The following is a 22,010-nucleotide window of genomic DNA, read 5'->3' as shown; positions in this document are numbered from 1 at the left end:
CAATGACTCTGGATCAAACAGGGCTCAGAAAGCAAGCCACAAACTTATTTATAGAAATATTGAATAATACATAAACTAGACCTAATACTGTACCATAACTCTGATCATCTTTCCCCATACAAGGAATAGAATGTATTATTGAGGTCAACAATTGGTGACTTACTTTGGGGTGGAAAAGAGGTTCTGTGCCAGTATGGCTGAAGGGTCAGGGACTCATAACATTCCTAAATACCAATCACTAACTCTGCATACAGGCATTTCTCGCACATTGTAACATCAGTGATGTTACTCTAAGTTAAACAACTAAACGATTGTATATTAACCTGATGGTTCCTCAGCACGCAACCTCACAGTGATTCATGAGCAACTAAACTGAAAACAGACATTGTGTGCAATATGTTATGGACAGGAACAATAAAATACCTGCATCATTAAATCAAGAATAACCTACCTGTACTGTACGGTATACATTAATTGTGACTCATGGTAAGAGAAAATGATAATGCTCACTGTATGCTTACTTTGATATTAAGTTACTGCTTCACTGCAATTATGTCTTTTTCACTGTACAGTACTCAGGCTACTACAAAACAATTTTACACCTCTTTGAAGAGCCTCTAGTGGTGAAGAATTTAGTCCCTCCAGTTTGTAAAGTCTACCCTAAGCTACACAGAACTGTTTGGTTTGGTATAAGGTGTATCTGTGGTGTGGTAAATACACAGTGATTGAAGTGGTGCAGATGTGGAGATACTACAAGATGCTATTTAGGTGAGAAGGAATATGGATATGAATACCTATAATGAGGGCATAGTTTCTAGTGGCAAACCTAAGAATAACTGGGGTGAGGTGTTATACGGAGTTATTACTCTTAGGTGCATGGCCTGTGCATCATTTCCTGTTGTTCTCCTACTGTACCAAGTGTGTACTTTTCTTCTTGGTGTTGCCCAGGCTTATCTGAACATAAACATAGTGGATTGCAGGATAAAGGTGCCCTTCTCCTGCCGTCCACCACCCTTTTCAAGGGACACAGAGGGAGATGAGAGGTACAGTACTTGTATTACTATCTATCTATCTACTGCCAGACGCCTCAATCCCGTTTGGGGTGGCCACAAACAAATCGCCTCCAAGTCGCCCTGTCCCCCGCCATTTCACTGCCCTGCTCCCAACTCACACCCCCCTCTCTCATATACCTCTCCACCCCATCCCTCCATCTCATCCTCAGCCTCCCCCTCCCTCTTCCCCCCTCCACCTCACTCACATACAATCTCTTCGTCAGTCTTTCACCCTCCATCCTCTCCACATGGCCAAACCACCTCAGTGTGTTCCTCATAACGCTTCCTATCACATCCACATCCACACCACAACGCTCCTTTATATCCTCATTCGTCAGCCTGTCTCTCCACGTGACTCCACAGGCTCCTCTTAAATAACTCATTTCCACTGCTCTCACTCTTGACTTGTGTCCTTCCAACAATGTCCAAGCTTCACTTCCGTACGTTAGAGTTGGTATCACAATACTGTCATGTAGTAACTTTTTCACTTCCATGCTCACTTCCTTGTTTCTTATCACTGCTTTCAAAGAAATTGTATTACTGCTGGCCAGTTTTGCCGATTCCAACATGTGAATGAGTCGATGACCACTATGTAATACTAACAAATATCAAAACAAATGCTACATGAATGAGTAAGAAGCTACATCCCATACTGAAGTACAGGCAAGCACCTAGGAATATACTGTCCTTCGTTAATGTGTAAACAAATGATGTAGTAACAGAACATGAATGAGAAACAAGGGTACCAAGCTACAGCCCAAACTGAACTATAGGTTGTGCATCTATGTATGTACAGTACAAAATGTCTTGCTTTCCCATTCACCCACTTCAAAAACAAATTCAAGGACTTACACAATTATACTACTTTATATGAAAAGATTTTATAATATGCTGGGTATTTTTTTATTTTTAAAATATATTTCTCAGTACTTACATTTCCCATGCTAACAATATTACTCAACACTGTAAAACTACTGTACATAGGGAAGCAAGCAAAAATTATTTGCATATGCAACCTGCATTCAGTAAAATACAAATGGTACAATAATATCCAGTAAAATAAAATTTGACATTTTTCAAAGATCTATGTTTATTTAACTACTGTACTGTCTACATACACCTGAAAACTTAACTAAGACCTACTATGAAAACAAAACACATTTGTAAGATTCACATATTTGTGAAAATGTCCAGTACACTGCCTTTATTTAGATACCTTATATTACTGCAGTATTAAACCCCTTCACTATGATGAGTTTTTGGAAAGGGGTACTTTCATGTTATGCTCCATTAACAGTATGGTTGATTAGTAATTTCATGAAGCCACCAAAATATCTGCACTCTTCACACCAGTAGACTAAGCCATCTCGACCAAACAAGATAAGGCCAGGTAAGTGCAATACCCTGTATATACTTGGATATTGTACTAAAACAAACTTGCAGACTGTAGGAACTCTACTACAGCTTGGCCTTTGGTGGATCATCTTCATCTGTATCAGGTTTCTTATAGGTCCAGGAATATGCTGGCAGTTTATCATGTTCTGTTGAAGAAAACACTTTATTAAATAATGCATATCAACTTTGAAGTGTATGGCCCAAACAGACTACCGTACATCACTTCAATCAATAACTCTGTAAATCCAACATATTATTTATTTTATGCTTGGAATCTCCAGACACCATTATTTAATTAAGAAGAAATCTTTGAAATAAAAGGAAATAATACAGACTTCATGTACCCCTTCATCCCCTGAGTACTCTCTTAAGCTGCATGAAGTAGTTTGGTAGCCACAAAAATGAAATGTAAGTGATGTACCTGAAGCAGAGGAATTAAATAATAAGGAGCAACTTAGAAGCTTAGGTTCTAGACAGAATGTGTCACTGATCTCTTCATGAGCAGGTAGTTTTCGTTTTGTGTTTGCTATTACCAGACAATTATCTTTGTCTTGGGAGTAAGTTTTCCAGCTGCATGGGTTAGTTATAACTTGTGTTACTTTGGCAATCTCCTTAACTAAATAACATCACCTAGTATGGGGATGAATAAAACACAAAAAGTTCAGTTGGATACAAAAGTTTGTCTAATAATTCACCACTTCTACTGTACTGTACAGTCGCTCAAAAAAGTATCCTCCCACCACATGAACGCAGGACTTCACAATGTGTCGGGCGATTGAAGCAGTGTCAGTATTGTTAGCAAGCCTGGCTCTCTCAAATATCACAATAGATTCGGTACCTCAAATCTAGGTCTGAAGTTTGAGTCGAGGATTTCAGATATCCGATACAGAGTCTATATTTTTCTGTTCTACTCATACAGGCTACGCATCGGAAATACATGAATAATCCCATTTCACATATCTGAGATAATTCCCTTATTGTATTTCACAAGGGCATAATGTTTCCATACAACACCTTAACTCATACACTGCTGCGCCGTATGTAAACCAGGGCTACTAACAGATCTCACAAGACCTGGAGCGGTGGCGTCTTCACCGTGGGTCTAACCCCCAGAGGCTGTCATTTAATGCCCATGATTTGATCCCATATTTTACATTTACTATATAAACAATAAACCACCATCACTTTTATAACTTACATAATTAAAAAACTAGTGTACTTGCTAAATAAACTGATACGTAAATAAACGATAAGGAATCGTCCTGACGGCGAATTGTCCCTGCTCGGCCTCACAGTCACAGGGACTCAGCCCTCACTCATCAATGTCAGAATTGCCTGGCTGGGCAGGGCTGGCTGGCTGGGCAGGGCTAGCTAATGAGGCTGGACCGGTGGACAAGTGTGTGTGGTCTAATGCCGACAGTGTGAGGACGTTTTTGTTGCGTTTGCACATTCGCTGTTCATTGAGCCGCGGATGATCCATCGTTGTTGCAAATCGTTCCCATTGTACAGTGGGCATAGGGTACTAAAATTTTGACATTGTATAAGCGAAATATCGTACAATGAGGCATTGTATAATGAGGGTTAACTGTACCACCACAGTATACAAACAATACATACGTTCAGTGATGAATTATGCAAGCCCTGCCTGGATTTCTAACCTGACCAAAACACACTACAACACTCTACAGACCATACAGAACAAGGCCCTAAAAATAATCACAGGCTGCACAGCTACTACACCCACAGACCACCTACATCAAGAAACCACAGTCCTCAAAGTCAAGGGCTGCCTAGATATGAGAGGCACCCAGTTTCTTGCTGCAGCCTCCACAAACCCACAACATCCACTACAGTACATGGCAGCACATCCACCCACACCAAAGAACATCAAAACAACACCCAGCACACGATATCGTACACAAATACTGTCATCTCTCCCCACTCGCCCACCTCAGACCAGCTTCCAGAAGCATATCCACACTCAGATCACTCGCCGCTCCATTCAGTCACTTAAAAACAACACACAGCTGCATGCACGGCCTCCTGACATCCACCCTTCTGAATCTTACCTTCCTCGTGAGGACAGGGTCCACCTGGCCAGGCTGAGATGTGGGCACCATCCAGCCCTCTTAAGCTACCAGAAGAGGCTGGATGACTCCGTCGCTGATGCCTGTCCGGGATGCAACACAGCACCCCATACTATTAAGCACAATATGGAAGACTGCATTGCACACAATCACCTACGCCAACAACACAACATACACTCTTTGAGAGCTCTGTGGGAAAGCCCGGTCTATGCCATGGCCTTCCTAAGGGACTCGGGGCTGTTCGGCCAGACTGCCTAGGGAACAACTACTACTACTACTACTACTACAGATCTCATGCTCACTTAATATTTTCAATATTTCTTCATTCGTTGTGTCAGATTGACTCACGGCACCTTTGGGAGGATACTTTTTTGAGCAACTGTACTTATTACTTCTTCATGTGGTGAATATTCCAAAGCTGAGAGAGGCTTGGTATGTTTCTCTGCCCATGGGTGAGTCTCTGATATGATGCTTCAGGGAGGAAAGTGATAGAAGCAAGTAGATGGTGTGGAATAGCACGCCACTGCTTCACCCTCATTGTACATCATCATAGTGAAGGAGTTAATCAGCTTGTGTCAGTCCACTGCATCACTAAATTTGGAAGAAGAAAAAACTAAGGACTGATGTCTATCAATGGCAAAAATGCTTACTTGGACTGGTATGGCCTTATGGAGACTGCAGCTGCTTTTTTTTTTTTTTTTTTTTTTTTAATGCCCAGGATCAACTGGTATAAGTGAAGACAGTTTGCCAAAATGAAGGTGGATGAATAAGGTAAATGAACATAGGCAAGCAAGGAATGGAAGATGATGACACAAAAGAAATCACAAGATTGCCAAACTGGCTGGATGAGGTATATATGGAGACTAGAGAAGCATATAACAAAGAATTGGCACCTCTTTATTTAAATCTGACACTGTAGTTGATAAAATTATTCTATCTAACTTGTGTATGTGAAAAGCATCTACAAAGAAAATACAAAAGAATTATGTGCAGATGGTTTTGCTTGTGTGGTGGGGCCAGAATTCTGAAGGCTCAAATGATGTGACTGGCTGTGTGGCCCATATCACTAGGCATGCTGCTGATGAGTCTACTTTTATGATTTTTCTGCCTCACCTATTCTGATGATGATGACAATAATGACATGATGATGAGGAGGAGGATGAAATTTCACTCTTGACAGCTTTACTAGTTACCTACACTCCTGCCTACCGACAGACAGATGTGGTTAACCCTGCTATATCTTCACTGTATATAAAAAGCACCACACTTGTGATGTTACAAAAACTGGGTATGAAAAAACCTGAAAGAAAGATGTCTGGGAAAGGACATGAGGATAAATGAGAAAGAAATGAGTGAGAGTGAAGGGAAAGGGAAAAGTGAGAGGGAAATGGTTACGAAGGGACACAGGCCAAAGGAAGCAAGAAAAAATGGTGAACAAACGAGAAACAGCGGACAAATGAAAAAGTGGTGAACAAGAAAGAATAGAGCAAACGCGAAAAAATTATGAATAAGTGAAAACAGAAGACATAAGAAAAAACTGGTGAACAAACAAGAACAGAATTCTGGCTTTATGGTAACACTACAAGAGTAATAGAAAAATGACACACACAATGAATGTCTCCATGAACATACACATATGAAAATACACATTCATACACAAACAATTTGCATTACCTGGAATCTGCCACATGAGGTAGGAATAAAGACTGGAGCCACCATCCACCTTCAAAGTTTCTCCAGTGATGAAGGAGGCACCAGGAGACAGCAGGAAGCACACTGCACTTGACACCTGTTAAAATCACCAACACTTACTAGCAATATTACCAATTACAGCAAGACTTACACCAACACATGAGATAGCTGTTTATTCATAAGACAGAACAGCATGACACACACTGTACTCAACACCTGTCAGCATCGTATGTTTTTGCAACACCAATTGTAAAACTGATACCCACATGTGGAAAAGCTGTTCATCAGTAATAACAATTTTGGCATGACAGAACTAGAAGATGGCCAAAATTGTTGTACCTTCTGAATTCTCCATATGTGGAAACAGCTACTGTTATCTTTCCATTTTTTACCACTTCAGCACTGTAAATTCATGACTCAGTACCATACTCTGTCATTCTGTTTCCCATTCTCTTTCATCTTACTCAGGATATGAATCTAAAGAGAACAGAACCCCCTACACACTGCTTCCTCTCCTCCCTGTGGTGTCATAAGAAAAACAAGGCTGCTTGCAGTATAAGGAAAGGTAGTTGGGTATCCATATCTTCACACCAATACAAGAAAAGTTTCCTAACACAGTTCTTATGACAAACACAAATATTACATGTATGTGGTACTAAATAACTTGCAACTATAATCCATTCATTTAATCACCACTCAATCCAGTATTGCTCCACCAACTGTTGGAGTCCAGGACTAGCCTACTCAGTCACAATATTTATGGAGATAGCGACCAGTTGCTTGCTCAAGCACCAATACATCAGCAAAACCCCAACCACCTCTCACCTGCAGACCCTTATGGGCTACATCTGGCTAGATCACCAAAAATCTATGAGGACAATGGGACTAATACACTTCAGCTTTACACAAAACAAAGGCCCACTGTGGACCAAAATTTTGGTATGAAGGGAGGAAAATATGTCTTTGAGAGGTAAATGCAGCTGAATCCTTAATGGGCTTAGTGAGAGGAATGAAGTAGGAGAATGCCCAGTGTTAGGATGATACCAGTGGCTGAATACGAAATAAAGAAGCCAAGCAAGACCAACAAAAATGGGGGGGGGGGGGGGCAGGTAGGACAAAAACTCATTAAGGATGGAGTCTGAATCAGCTGCCCTGTGGGAGTGGAGGCGAGCAATCGTTACAGCCAAAATCCTTTAGAGTAACAGAGCACCATGACCTTCTGGCAACAGAGAGGCAACACCCCTGATGAAAGACTCCATCAAGCCCTGGAGGTCAGAAAGTAGCACCAGAATACCAAGGAAGGCAGAACAAAGCAAGGCAAGAAACTCTCAGCCTCATCTTGAATGATGAAAAGATCAGCACCATTGCACCAAAAGGCATAGCAGTGGGACTGGCAATGGCCCTGCATCATCCAATCAAACTTCCACATCCTGGAGGTCATGCTGTAGAAACACAGTAATGAGAAGAATGCCCTGAAGGAACTCCACTTCACTGACATCAAGGTGCAGGTACACATGGCACCCAGCCTCTTGTGTTCAGCACGATGGGCAGCAGTAGGAAACTTTTATCACCTGTACCGTATCTGTATCTGGCTGCCCCAGTTCTCTTATCAACCCCCCCAAAATTAGAATACTAATAGATTTTCATATTATACCTGGTTAACCTGCTTACAATCACGATATTAACTATTTATGATAAAATAAATGGGGGGTATGTGGGTGGTGGTGCCAAAAATATCATCCCATTTTGAAAGTTATGATATGACATAACTAATGATATATAATGCTTATAGTCACCCTCCTAAAAAAAGCTTAATCTCAATAAATATGTGAAAAAAGTGCCATTTGGGGAGTACTATTATACTGAAGTTGTTATATCTGTAAATATGGTAAGCAATGAAACTGACAGGTATTAGGCACCTGATATCATACTGATAGGTCAAGAAGTGCCTCACTGACTGGAAGGTGTTGGCCTAATGGTCTTTCTTTCTCCCTGATGAAAGCACTATCCACTAGGCCAACTGAATGCATCAGAGTTGATTGCTGGGATCTAAGTTATGGAATCTCATTTGTACTAACAGGGATAATATTAATTTCTTTGGAGGGAAAATCATGCGATCTTGGCCAGGTGAACATGTTGGAGCCTGTAGGTCCATTTTGCCATTTTTGGTTGGCTGATCCTTCTTCCAGAGAGCAATTCACTGGAAATAAAGTGTAATTTAATTAAATTTCTGCTGGACCATCAAAGTAAAATATGTAGGTACCTATATTTGCTCTGTTACCTCTTGAGTTGTACCAAGACGCTTCATGGGAATTCCTGCACGAGCTCTGTTAAATAGATCTGGATCACTGTAGTTGCTGGCAGCCGTGGGAGAGTAAATGCTGCTACCCGGTGCCACTGCATTAATCCTCACTCCATTCTGAGCCCACTCCACTGATAAGCTCTGAGGAAAGCCAACACTTATGCAAGAACCGTGAAACAGTTTTATATAGTATCATAGATGAAAACATTTGGTAAGGAAGACAGAAAATATAATATATTCTGATACAGTGGAGTGGATGTTGACAAACATACTGAGGTTTTATGGGCATGTGCATACATTTTTTTTTATCTAATGGTCACTCTCATCTTCAATGTCAGGACCAACTTGCCTAGAACCAGGTTCCTATGTTCCTCATGGGGTAGCATAGGATTGGATGATGGATGGATGGATTACAACAAATATATTAAAGGTTAAGAGCTGTATATAATTATGGATCTTTCCTAGGTAACACAAGTATGAGAATCAAAATCTATCTATCTATCTATTGCCAGACGCCTCAATCCCGTTCGGGGTGGCCACAAACAAATCGCCTCCATGTCGTCCTGTCCTCCGCCATTTCACTGCCCTGCTCCCAACTCACACTCCCCTCTCTCATATACCTCTCCACCCCATCCCTCCATCTCATCCTCGACCTTCCCCTCCCTCTTCCCCCCTCCACCTCACTCACATACACTCTCTTCGTCAGTCTTTCACCCTCCATCCTCTCCACATGGCCAAACCACCTCAGTGTGTTCCTCATAACACTTCCTATCACATCCACATCCGCACCACAATGCTCCTTTATATCCTCATTCGTCAGCCTGTCTCTCCATGTGACTCCACAGGCTCCTCTTAAATAACTCATTTCCACTGCTCTCACTCTCGACTTGTGTCCTTCCAACAATGTCCAAGCTTCACTTCCATACGTTAGAGTTGGTATCACAATACTGTCATGTAGTAACTTTTTCACTTCCATGCTCACTTCCCTGTTTCTTATCACTGCTTTCAAAGAATCAGCAACCTTTCTTCCCTGCTGTACCTTTTCAAGCACTTCACCCTCCAAACCTCCATCCTTACTCATCACACTACCCAAGTACTTAAACGTACTCACATTTTCCAATTCCTCACCATCCAACCTCGCTGTACATTCACTGACTTCACCTCTCTCAAAGACCATCACTTTACTCTTCCCTACATTCACCTTTAGATTCCGTTTCCTACACACTCTTCCAAACTCATCCACCAAGCCTTGCAGCTCCCCTTCATCTTCACTCAACAACACAGTATCATCTGCAAACAACAGTACAGGGAGTTTCCAAACACTATCCTCTCTCACCAGGGCCACTCCAACATCCACTACACTACCTTGTACATCTTTTATTACCCCATCCATGAACAGATTGAACAACCATGGAGACATGACACATCCCTGTTTCAACCCAACCTTCAAAGAGAAAAATTCACTCAGTTCACCATCCATATGCACTGCAGTCTTAGCACCATCATACATACTCTTCACAGCATTCAGCAACTTCCTATCTACTCCATATATTCTTAATACTTTCCACAATCCTTGTCTATCCACCCTGTCATATACTTTCTCCAAATCCATGAAAGCCGCATACAACTTCTTTCCCTTCTCTAGAAACTTTCCCACTAAAGATCTAAGAATGAATATCTGATCTACACAACCTCTTCCCTTCCTAAAGCCTCCCTGTTCTTCTCCAACTAATTCCTCTGTTCTTTCTCTAACTCAGTCAATAAGTATCCTACCATACACTTTTCCTATTATACTAAGAAGACAAATGCCCTTATGATTACCACACACTTCTTTTTCCCCTTTTCTTTTGTACAAAGGAATAATTATACCTGACTTCCAATCCTCCGGGACTTTACCTTCCTCCCAGGCCAATCTGCACATCTTCCACATCCATTCTACTACTATCTCTCCCCCATGCTTCAGCATTTCACAACACACTCCATCAATTCCTGGGGCTTTCCCCAATTTAACTTTCTTCATTGCTTCCACAACTTCTATCCTACTGATTTCTTCCTGTCTTCTCACCTCCCTCCTTCTCCCAGCCATTCCCCAGCCACTTATACTCACATTAATTCCATCCTGTATGTTCAACAATTCCTTAAAGTGTTCTCTCCATCTGCTCACTTTTTCTCCCTTCTCCACTAGTAATCTACCATTTTTATCTTTCACTCCCCTGCTAACCTTACATCCACCCTGTCTTACTCTCTTCACCTCTTTCCAGAACATTTTCTTACCGTCTCTCCACTTTACACTCAAATTCCTTCCAAATTCCTCATCCATTCTCTTCTTACTCTCTCTTTCTACGTATAACTCTCTCATCTGCCTCTCAACTTCTTCCACGCCCCTATTTCTCATCCATTCATTGTATGCTTTTTTCTTTTGTGCCACAGCCTATCTCACTTCTTCAGTCCACCACGCTGTTCCTTGCACCCCCCCTCCGTCTTCTCTTCCTCCCACACACCACATCACATGCTGCACATATTTCTTCTGTAAATATCCTGCACACACCTTCCACGTCCCCCATCTGCTCCAATTCATATTTGCCCAATCGTTCCTCCACTTCTCTCTTATACTCTGCCTTTTTCTCATCCTCTTGTAACCTTTCCACTCTCCTTGCAACTACTCCTTCCTCTCGTCCTTCCCTTCTTCTATTCCTCCATCTTACTTGTATCCTAATTCTGGCCACAACCAAGTAGTGGTCAGAAAGTCCACTCCCCCAACCTCTATAAGCTCTTGCATCCATTACACATCTTCGCATCCTTTCATCCACACACACATAATCAATCATTGCCTTCCTTTCATTCAGTTCACCACCCACCCTTCTCATCACTCGCCATGTATACCTGTGGATCATTTTATGCCTGAAGAGGGTATTGGCTATCACCAACCCCCTCCCAGCACAAATGTCCACTAACGCACTGCCATTCTCATCTATCGCATCAGGCACACCCCACTCACCAACTATTCCATCCACCTTCACATTCCCTACTTTACCATTCATATCACCGATCAAAAACACTCTCTCATTCCTTCCAAACTTTTCCATGCACACTTCCACATTTGTCCAGAACTCTTCTCTCACTCTGCTAGAACGATCTTGCGTTGGCACACACACACACATAATCGCCCACATTTGTATTCCAACTTTCAACTTTACCCACACAATCCTTGACCCAACTGATCCATACTGTCTTATGCTCTTCTTCCATCTTTTACTCACAACTATACATACTCCTTGCTTTGCCCTCTCATTCTCACCTACTCCTGCACATATACCCCATCCATACTCCCACTCTCTCACACTTTCTCCTCTCCATTTTGTTTCAGTCATTCCACATACATCCACTTTTGCACCCTCAAGCACCTGGACAATCTCTCTCTCTTTCACCTCATCATTCGCTCCTCTTACATTCCATGTAGCCATTACCAAGTCCTTTGTCCGGTCCTGGGTTGTCATCGTTTGGTCAGTCCTTGTCCGAGGCTTCTTGTTTGTTTTTTAGTTAGTTGTTTTCCGGGGAGGGGCACTAACCCTCCGCCAACCCTTTTAGTCGCCTTTTACGACAAGCAGGGATACTGGGGGAGTATTCTTGAAAAAAAACCCTACCCCCAGGGGGGAATCAAAATCAAAATACCTATATTTCAACTGACAATGTCTGGAGAAATTACACCTGACAGACAAAGTTAGTGCCTGGGGTGACAACAAAATGATCGTTCCAGAGAATACAAGTCAGGTACAGTAAGTGCTTGTGAAAGCCTGAGTATATAGGCTAAATCCTGTGAACAAGGGTAGTGTGTGAACAGATAGGTAGCTACAGCAAGCTTGCCTTAGCTCCTTCAGTGGTGTTGGAGTGGGACACCTTCATATGGTGGCACTGATATATGTACTGAAATTGGGTAGTTCCACTGTCCAATTATATGAACATCCTTCAACACCCTCCCTATTCACCAGAAGGAGGATGGTAAACTGCAGGCAAAGGGCAGCTTCAGCCTGCAGACCACATGGTTCATGCCCATCTGAGCCTTGACCATAAACACAACAAAAACAAAAACACCAACAACCCCTTCACTACAACACATTTTTACATTTACTCATAGCCTTCACAACTTCTTACAATGCTTCCTTGTGTCATAAATGGCAGTCATTCCTACACTATACTCATCAAGAATGTTTTTCAACATTAATGACTGTTTTAAGTACCATATTTTCACTCTCTGTTTGATGGTACACCCACTACAATTTCTCTTTTTGGTCCTGATGCACATTAAAACAATTTTGCATTTGTTTGAATGCATTCTGATGGAAAAAGAAGGTCAAATTTAGACGAGGGGTTTTGACTTCAAATAACCTGAGGTTTGCAAATAATGAACAGGTTTGGCATGGGCAAATAACAGCAGCACCAGAAAATACAGTGGCGACCTCAGAAATATTCAATAATCTTGAGCACGGATGTTGGGGGAAATTTTCATGAAAAAATACTTCAGTAAATCGAGGTTTTCAGAAACATGATAATTCAACTTGGGAATATGTACTGTGCTATACTCTAATCCCGTGCTGTAAAATAAGCTCACCATACCCTTAGTGTACAAAAATGGTGCCCACCTTGGTGAGGTTGCCAACAGCAGCACGGGCAGCGCCAGAGTGTGCCATCATGGGGAACCCTCGAAACATGTCAGCAATGATGTTGACAATGACACCACCGTGGTCGCACATCCACTGCCTGTATACTGACACAAACACCACTCATCATACATCCACTGCCTGTATACTGACACAAGCACCACTCATCACACATCCACTGCCTGTATACTGACACAAGCACCACCCATCACACATCCAATGCCTGTATATTGACACAAGCACTGCTCATCAAACATCCACTGCCTGTATACTGACACAAGAACCACCCATCACATATCCACTGTAGGTACAGTATACTGACACAGACATCACCCATCACACACCCACTGCCAAAGTATTAACACAAACAACACCCATCACACATCCACTGCCAGTACACTGGCAAATACACCACCCATCACACATCCACTGTAAGTATAACACCACAAACACCACCCCTCACACACTGACTCTGGTTAACTTGTCTGTGGCTTGATGATGCTGTTTTGATGGTTGAAAGTGAGAGTCATTCACACGCTGCATTAAATGAGTTTGACTGAGTTTGTACAAGAAAAAAACTATATGCGATGAAAAGAATATTATCCAATTTTCAGAGATAGTAGAAGGCATACATAGGAAACATACTGAACTGCAGGGATCAGAGGGGAGGTGAAATGCTTGAGGAGGTTGATGGTTTTAAACATCTGAGAACTGTATTGCATAACTATGGCAAAATGGAAGGTGAGGTTAAGGACAGATCAATTCAAGGGAGAAGGGTAATTAGAGAGTTTGGCTGCATATACTGAAGGTTAGAATGGTCAGTGTGGTGTAAGAGCCCTGCATGAAAGTATTATACAGTATTGCTGACATTCATGTATGGGAGAGACATCTGGAAATGGCTAACAGGGAGCTTTCTAGGTTGCAAACTGTAGACATTACCTTTCTTAAAGCGGCATCAGGTACAGGAATGATGGATGATGTAAGTAAAACTGATATTTACAAGTGTTATAGAAAGGAAAAAAGGGTAACAGAAATGAGACAGGGATTTACTTAGTGGATAAAAATGAATACACGGAGATGGTATAAATATTTACAAAGGATGCACACAGATAACATAACAAAGAAAGTTTGAGTAGGCAAGATCAAGGGTAGTGAGACTGAGAGTACTGTAGTGATATCAAGGGAAGTGAGACTGAGGGTAATGTTGGTAGAGGCAGACCTTATGCAACACAGAAGAGAGTGGAGCAGTATACAGAACTGGTCCAAGAGAAAGATGTGGAAGTGGAATGTACAGGAAGGTGAGAGAGATGTGTAATCATAAAGCAGCCTCAAGACTGTTTTGTCAAGGCCATTCCTTGTTCAGGGGTTCTCAGAAGAGAGTGAGGCATCAGAGATGATGAGGATACAGATGAAATATTGTAATGACCTTAGTAACTGATGCCAGTCTCACTAGTCTCAACAGTTATATTCACTTATCATTAATGAATTCATTCTAAGGGATTCTGAAGAAAGAACAAAAGGTCAGTTGGTATCTGGTGATGATGAAACTGGTAGTGGCAGTAATGATGCAGATTATATACAGTAACTTACCTTCACGACACATAATAAAGGTGCCAGTAAGGTTGGTGTCAATAACAGCATTCCATCCTTTGACACTCATGTCAGCAACTGGTGATGGGAACTGACCACCACCATTGTTCACCAGAAAGTCTATTTTACCATGTTCCTTCAACATCGATGATACTAAGTGCCTGCAGATCATGGAATAAATAATGGTAATATATCTTTAAGTGGGTCAATAAGAGTTGATGATATTAACTGCCTGTGGATCAGAGAATAAATTTCAATAATATAATATAATATCACTAAGTAGGAAGTAAGGGTTAATAATACTAACTGCCTGTACATCAGATACAAATACCAATAACATTTCTCTAATTAGGTAGTAAGGGTTGATGATACCACTGTAGAAGAAAGCCAGAATTGTTCGTAGCTGAAAGTAAGGGTACAATCATGCAGAAGAATGTAATGAACAGAAAGATGGACAGAAGTTGTGGAAGCAATGAAGAAAGTTAAATTTGGGAATGCCCCGGAATTGATGGAGTGTGTGGTGAAATGCTGAAGTATGGTGGAGAGATAATAGTAGAATGGATGTGGAAAATGTGTAGATTGGCCTTGGAGGAAGGTAGAGTCCTGGAGGATTGGAAGTCAGGTATAATTATTCCCTTGTACAAAGGAAAAGGGGAAAAAGAAGTGTGTGGTAATCATAGGGGCATTTGTCTTCTTAGTATAATAGGAAAAGTGTATGGTAGGATACTTATTGACAGAGTTAGAGAAAGAACAGAGGAATTAGTTGGAGAAGAACAGGGAGGCTTTAGGAAGGGAAGAGGTTGTGTAGATCAGATATTCATTCTTAGATCTTTAGTGGAAAAGTTTCTAGAGAAGGGAAAGAAGTTGTATGCAGCTTTCATGGATTTGGAGAAAGCATATGACAGGGTGGACAGACAAGGATTCTGGAAAGTATTAAGAATATATGGAGTAGATAGGAATTTACTGAATGCTGTGAAGAGTATGTATGATGGTGCTAAGGCTGCAGTGCGTGTGGATGGTGAACTAAGTGAATTTTTCTCTTTGAAGGTTGGGTTAAAACAGGGATGTGTCATGTCTCCATGGTTGTTCAATCTGTACATGGATGAGGTAATAAAAGAGGTACAAGGTAGGGTAGTCGATGTTGGAGTGGCCCTGGTGAGAGAGGGTAGTGTTTGGAAACTCCCTGTACTGTTGTTTGCAGATGATACTGTGTTGTTGAGTGAAGACGAAGGAGAGCTGCAAGGCTTGGTGGATGAGCTTCGGAGAGTGTATAAGAAATGGAATCTAAAGGTGAATGTAGGGAAGAGTAAAGTGATGGTCTTTGAGAGAGGTGAAGTCAGTGAATGTACAGCGAGGTTGGATGGTGAGGAATTGGAAAATGTGAGTACGTTTAAGTACTTGGGTAGTGTGATGAGTAAGGATGGAGGTTTGGAGGGTGACGTGCTTGACAGGGTACAGCAGGGAAGAAAGGTTGCTGGTTCCTTGAAAGCAGTGATAAGAAACAGGGAAGTGAGCATGGAAGTGAAAATGTTACTACATGACAGTATTGTGATACCAACTCTAATGTATGGAAGTGAAGCTTGGACATTGCTGGAAGGACACAAGTCAAGAGTGAGAGCAGTGGAAATGAGTTATTTAAGAGGAGCCCGTGGAGTCACATAGAGAGAGAGGCTGACAAATGAGAATATAAAGGAGCGTTGTGGTGTGAATGTGGATGTGATAAGAAGCGTTAGGAGGAATACACTGAGGTGGTTTGGCCATGTGGAGAGGATGGAGGGTGAAAGACTGACGAAAAGAGTGTATGTGAGTGAGGTGGAGGGGGGAAGAGGGAGGGGGAGGCCGAGGATGAGATGGAGGGATGGGGTGGAGAGGTATATGAGAGAGGAGGGGTGAGTTGGGAGCGTGGCAGTGAAATGGCGGGGGACAGGGCAACGTGGAGGCGATTTGTTTGTGGCCACCTCGAACGGGATTGAGGTGTCTGGCAATAGATAGATAGATAGAAAGCTGGAGGAGCTGAGTTTTTTCAAATGGTAAAACTAATTTAGGTAGTAAGGGGTCTGCCGTACAACTCAAATGAAATGAAAGGATGATACTGTGAGTGGACAGGTGAAATACTTACTTAACCTGGTCTTCATGTCTAATATTGCACACTTGGGCCGTCAGTCTGGGGCTGTTTGGGCACAATTCCTGTATAGCTGCATGCAATCTTTCCTCTTTCCTTGAGGCAATCACCACCTTACAGTCTGGTCACAGTAAACAGGTACAATTAAGAGACAGATATGGTAGTGTGCAACATTATATATTTAATTAAACTGCAGCAACATGCTTTCAGAAATTTCTCCTGGTGACTTGCAATATGACTTCCTGAATCTCACCTAATTTCAACAATTTCCCCTCACTTTCGAATGGCATGAAGCATGTTATATGCTTGAAGAGTGGCTACACATAGCATGACACAATCTCTGTCTCACATGGTGGTCAGTGGTGGCTACTTCCCACCCACCTGCACAGTAGTTGGCCATAACATGCTCAGACAACCAAGAACTTGATGTCTTCAACTCATCACTGCCTATGAATAGAGGTACCATATCTAGTCTTCCAGTTTGTTTCATTTGTAAGTACTGTAGCCTAGAATGACTGATTTCCAGTACAGTGCACCCTTACACAATGTGAGTTTATGGGCAGCAGAAACCTTCACATTCCACGATTTTGCATTGTGTGAAGCAAAAAACTTATGGGAAATATGGTATATGGTGGACAGCCCACCCCAGGCTTGGTCTTCGAGTCTCTTTCCAGCCTGCTCTACCCTGCTAATACTTTGTCTAATAGTTCTTCTAGTTGGATCAACAAATAAAACAACAAATAGAACACCATGTACCTTCGTTGAAGTGACTTCTGGGCTTGTTACGGAAGGAGGGGGGTGGGTATCTGAAACTCGGGGCATCAACTCTTTCCCTGCGGGGCAGGGCACCCAGTTGTCACTCTCACTGTCACTGCTGAGGTCTTATGTAGGTCCCATAAGGCCTTCAAAGTCAACAGTTGAGACCATGACAAACAGGTGGGTACTGCTATGATGCTAAAACGGACCACAGGATGAGAGGTACAACATGTGTTCTTGCAGTAATATAGAGGAGAAGTGTCTGTTTACCCAGGAAAGTTGGTAGCTTGACATGCAGACAGCTGGTCAGCTGCCCGCCATTTTGAATCGTGCTTGTTGCCAGCCACTTGCCTTCGTGTGACTGACTTACATTGCCCAGCCTGACACTCGTAGTAATGGCGGGAAGTCCATTTTTGCCTTGGAATCATACAGCTGATTTGCATTTTGGGATGTTCAATTTCAAGATTTCGCATTCGATAAAAATAAGCATTTTCTGGGTTGGCCTTGCATTGCAGGTGATTTGCATCGTGTGAGTTTGCATTGTGTGGGGGTGCACTGTACTTGTCTTTGAACTTTTATTAAAGTCTGTTATTTATTTCTTTGAAAACTCTTGAAGAAGAAGAAGAAAAAGCCAATTTTTGCCAGACTGGCACTACTGATGTCCCATCTGACAGTCATGCTGCAGCCTAGTGATTAAGAGGAGGGAGAGGGAGAGTAAACCGATAGTGTTTGAGTCCTACACTGATAGTGTCTGAAGCAAAGGAACTAAAAATAAACACCAGTAAAACAGAGATCAGTATCAGTTGGTGTCAGGGAGGTAATGTCATGGAAAACTATGTGTGGAGCTCTACAGTATGGAATACTGTGCATGGGTCCTCATTACTTACAGTGGTGAAAGAAGCAGATGGCAGGATGTGGGAATTTTTTAACGTGCAATACTATACATAGAAGTTCAAGTGCTGCAGACAAAAGAATAGAAAGAATCAAGAGGGGAAAAGCCACTTACAATGTGTTGAGTTCTCTTATCTGAGGGACAAGTTAAGTACAGGAGGAGCAGAGGCTAGTAGCATTGCTAGATAAGAAGTCGATGAAGTAATTCTGGGAACTCTGCTGACCCTAGAGGGGATCTCATTTCATGCCATGGATACTCTCTTCAACATGTATATGAGAAGTATTAAGCTATATGGCAGTAGGATATTGTATGTATGAGAGAAGAGCACATGCAGATTAGAATGCAAAGAAATGAGAATATTGTGATCAATAAAGTGGGCTTCAATGAGTAACAACTGAGAATAATGTGGTGTGAGGGAAATTTGGCATAATAAAAATCAGAGAGGTGATGCACAGGAGAAACATGAGTTGGTTTGGAGAGATTATGAGGAGGGTGGATGATGACTGGCTGAGGTGCATCACAGGTGTGAATGGGAGGGGTGGGGAGAGTACCAGGAGGCACTTAACATAACCACACACCGAGTGACTGGACATCAGCAAGAAAGATGATACAATAAACCCTCAGTGTATTGAACCGGGTTAACCTGAATTTTGGCTATACCGTATCAACCTCTGTGAGCCTGCTGAACCAACCCTCAAATACGTCAAAAAAAAGGTTGACTTATGTAGGTGATGCAGCCACCAAATTTAATGAAAGGTAAACAGAGTAATTTTTTGTGCTTTTTCCTGTTCTGTTTTCTATTACTGACTGAAAACATTTACTATTTATAAATAATGTATTAAGATAACCAGCATAAACTCACAAAAACTGATATAAAACTGCTAACATACAATTCCAATAATTATAAACTGAACCTGGGGTCATTAGTCCTCCCTAATGAACATCTGCTATATGTAAACTACTGGCTGGGGGGTATATCATCAGCCTTTCCCACCCATTAGTTTCATATAACAAAGGCTTACTGTAAATATAGACAGAGGTGCCACTGGGAAGAGGTAAAGAATGCATCACATCATCTTCCTACCCAAGCCCCAGTAAGCCTCACAAAACCATCTAACCTCAGAATCCTACACTCAGTACTTCCTTTTGCTCAGTACATGGTACTGTAATACATATTACATTACACAAATTTTTGTAATTCTATGTACCAAATGCACCCAAAATGTTAGAAATTAGTTGATGGTTAGGTAAAAGAGGTGTAAAAAATCAGATAAAAGTAGTCAGCCATAAACTGCAGAACCATCTGAATTTTTCCCCTAAGATTAATTACTCAAGTTTCACAAATAAAAATGATTATACACAAAGTCCAAAACCTCCTAAGTGTGGATAACAGGACCTTTCTGAACATAGGCAGTGGCAGTGTACAGACCCACTAAGACTAAGCAGTTAAGGGGAGGAATGATATAACAGGCAGTGGCAGGACAAAAATACACTAAAACTATGCAGTTGAGGTGGAATGGAATGACATTAAATAATAACCTGGGGCTGCAACACCTCAGTCATAATGCTAAAAAAAAGGGCTATATCCTGCATGCAACAACAAAATCAATATCTGCTTCTATGGATAAATAAGTGCAATAACAGACTGGAAAAGGATTCATTATATTCAGTATAGGTAGTGGCAGCACACAAACCCATTAACCCCTAGGCAATGGGCATGGGTAGACCTATCCATGTCCCAGAACCGGGTTATTTTCAGGAAAATCAATTTTCCCCCAATATTTTTCTTTCATTACAAATCAATCACAACTGACAAAAAACACATAAAAAGTGCATACTGATTCTCTGTTGGCCATTTGGAGGTGGTGGTGTGGTGTGAGGGAGCCAGTGTGTGGCGGCTGGGCTGAGCATGTTCATGGTTGCAGTGGTGTGTTGGCGGTATTGGTGGAGGGAAGAGGGATGATTACCTCACGCCAAAATAAGTGTTGATTGTGTATTTGTTTCTCTCACTATTTCGCAATGCCATATGAACGCAATATTACAACTAAAATAGCAAAAAAACACAAGAGAGTAACTAATAAAGATTGGTTTATTTTATGTTTTCCATGATACTTATTTTCTAAACTTAGCCTTTATCAATTTTCTGTGCCTACCCTCCTCTCTTCGTATTTCTCCCATCTTTCCTGTCACTTCTTATTGCTTTTCTTTCCTTTACAGGTGGCTTTACATTAAGTGACAGGCCAGATGGTTTCCTGTAAGCCAAGAAATCATTTACAACGCTCGGCGGTAAGCATATAACCAACCTATACGTGCTCCCTATGTGTCAACAAGTGGGTTGGTGGAGGGTTAGTGCCCCTCCCCGTAAAACAAATAACTCAAAGTCAAATGGCCACCCCTTACGGGATTATGGCGTCTGGCAATAGACAGATAGATAGATTTATGTCTGTTTATTTATTCACTCTTATTTACACACTATTTACACATTATTTCACCGTTTTTAGTAATTCTTGACAATATGATACTCCCTAAAGTCTGGCTGTGGTCAGTACAAGTATACTCAAGCACCCAAACACTCTCCCCCCACACCCCTCAGGGCCCCCTAGTAGCCCTCCCCATAACTCCACTCCACCCCACCCCACCCCTCCCAACTCCTACCCCAACCATGAACAAGCATCAGATGGTTCCAAGGCCACACACTCCCTATGCCGGCCTCCCACCACCCTCCACTTCCCTCCACCACAGCCCTCCTTCCTCCTGGGCTGCCCTTCCACCTACCCCGGCCAGCCAGCATTACCCCGCGCACCAGCCATGCCAGGACAATACTGAGTGTATATGGCGCGCTACTGAGTTCAAACATGCCCGCGAAAAATTAAAACATCACATGACATGGACCGTAGGCCTCTACCAACACGTCATATGATGTGGACCGGCGCCTAGGGGTTAAGACTGAGGAGTTAAGATGGACAAACTATAAGTTGTGCCAAAGATAGAGACTGACCAAGGCTCAGGAGCTCCTGTGTGATGGCTCGGCCGATCCCCGTAGCACCACCTGTCACTAACGCCACCTTATCCTTGAACAGTCCCGGTCGAAGGATGGACATGGCTGCCAACAGGCATGACATGAATCAAAAGATTAGGGTACAATATTACATCTGTACTCATCTACACTTACTTTCAAAACACAATGCTCATTAATACAAAACTCTGGACCTACCTCTAAGGCTCCTGTTCATTACTAGCAAGCCAAATAGCAACATCTGTGCCACAGGGTGTTTAGACTCATATAAAATATACTACCTAAGGTAAATGGCAACCACTTATGGGATTATGGCATCTGGCTATTGATAGATAGATAGACATTACCGTACTAACCTTGGTTCTCGGTTCTTGGTGTGGAAAGAAACACTTTCAGTTATGAGGAATTTGTACAAGCCCTCTCAGTGGCTCAAGAGGGGTGATATGGC

The 22,010-nt window shown here is 42.0% G+C and overlaps 1 protein-coding gene across 1 annotated transcript; it reads right to left on the bottom strand.

The window, feature by feature from the left end:
• Positions 1-2,384: 2,384 nt before the first annotated feature.
• LOC145391651 (peroxisomal trans-2-enoyl-CoA reductase-like) lies at positions 2,385-22,010 on the bottom strand. Its single transcript, XM_080266198.1, has 8 exons — positions 21,919-22,010; positions 21,545-21,649; positions 16,896-17,019; positions 14,777-14,937; positions 13,169-13,293; positions 8,508-8,669; positions 6,209-6,323; positions 2,385-2,593 (listed from the first exon to the last, which is right to left on the bottom strand). Exons 2-8 carry the CDS (start codon positions 21,645-21,647, stop codon positions 2,511-2,513), a joined length of 873 nt encoding a protein of 290 aa, XP_080122324.1. The 5' UTR covers positions 21,648-21,649; positions 21,919-22,010; the 3' UTR covers positions 2,385-2,510.

The sequence above is a fragment of the Coenobita brevimanus genome, chromosome 19, assembly GCF_032717465.1.
Source record: "Coenobita brevimanus isolate Jiangsu-jjx chromosome 19, ASM3271746v2, whole genome shotgun sequence".
NCBI lineage: Eukaryota > Metazoa > Arthropoda > Malacostraca > Decapoda > Coenobitidae > Coenobita > Coenobita brevimanus.
This window is presented reverse-complemented; position numbering and strand designations above follow the sequence as displayed.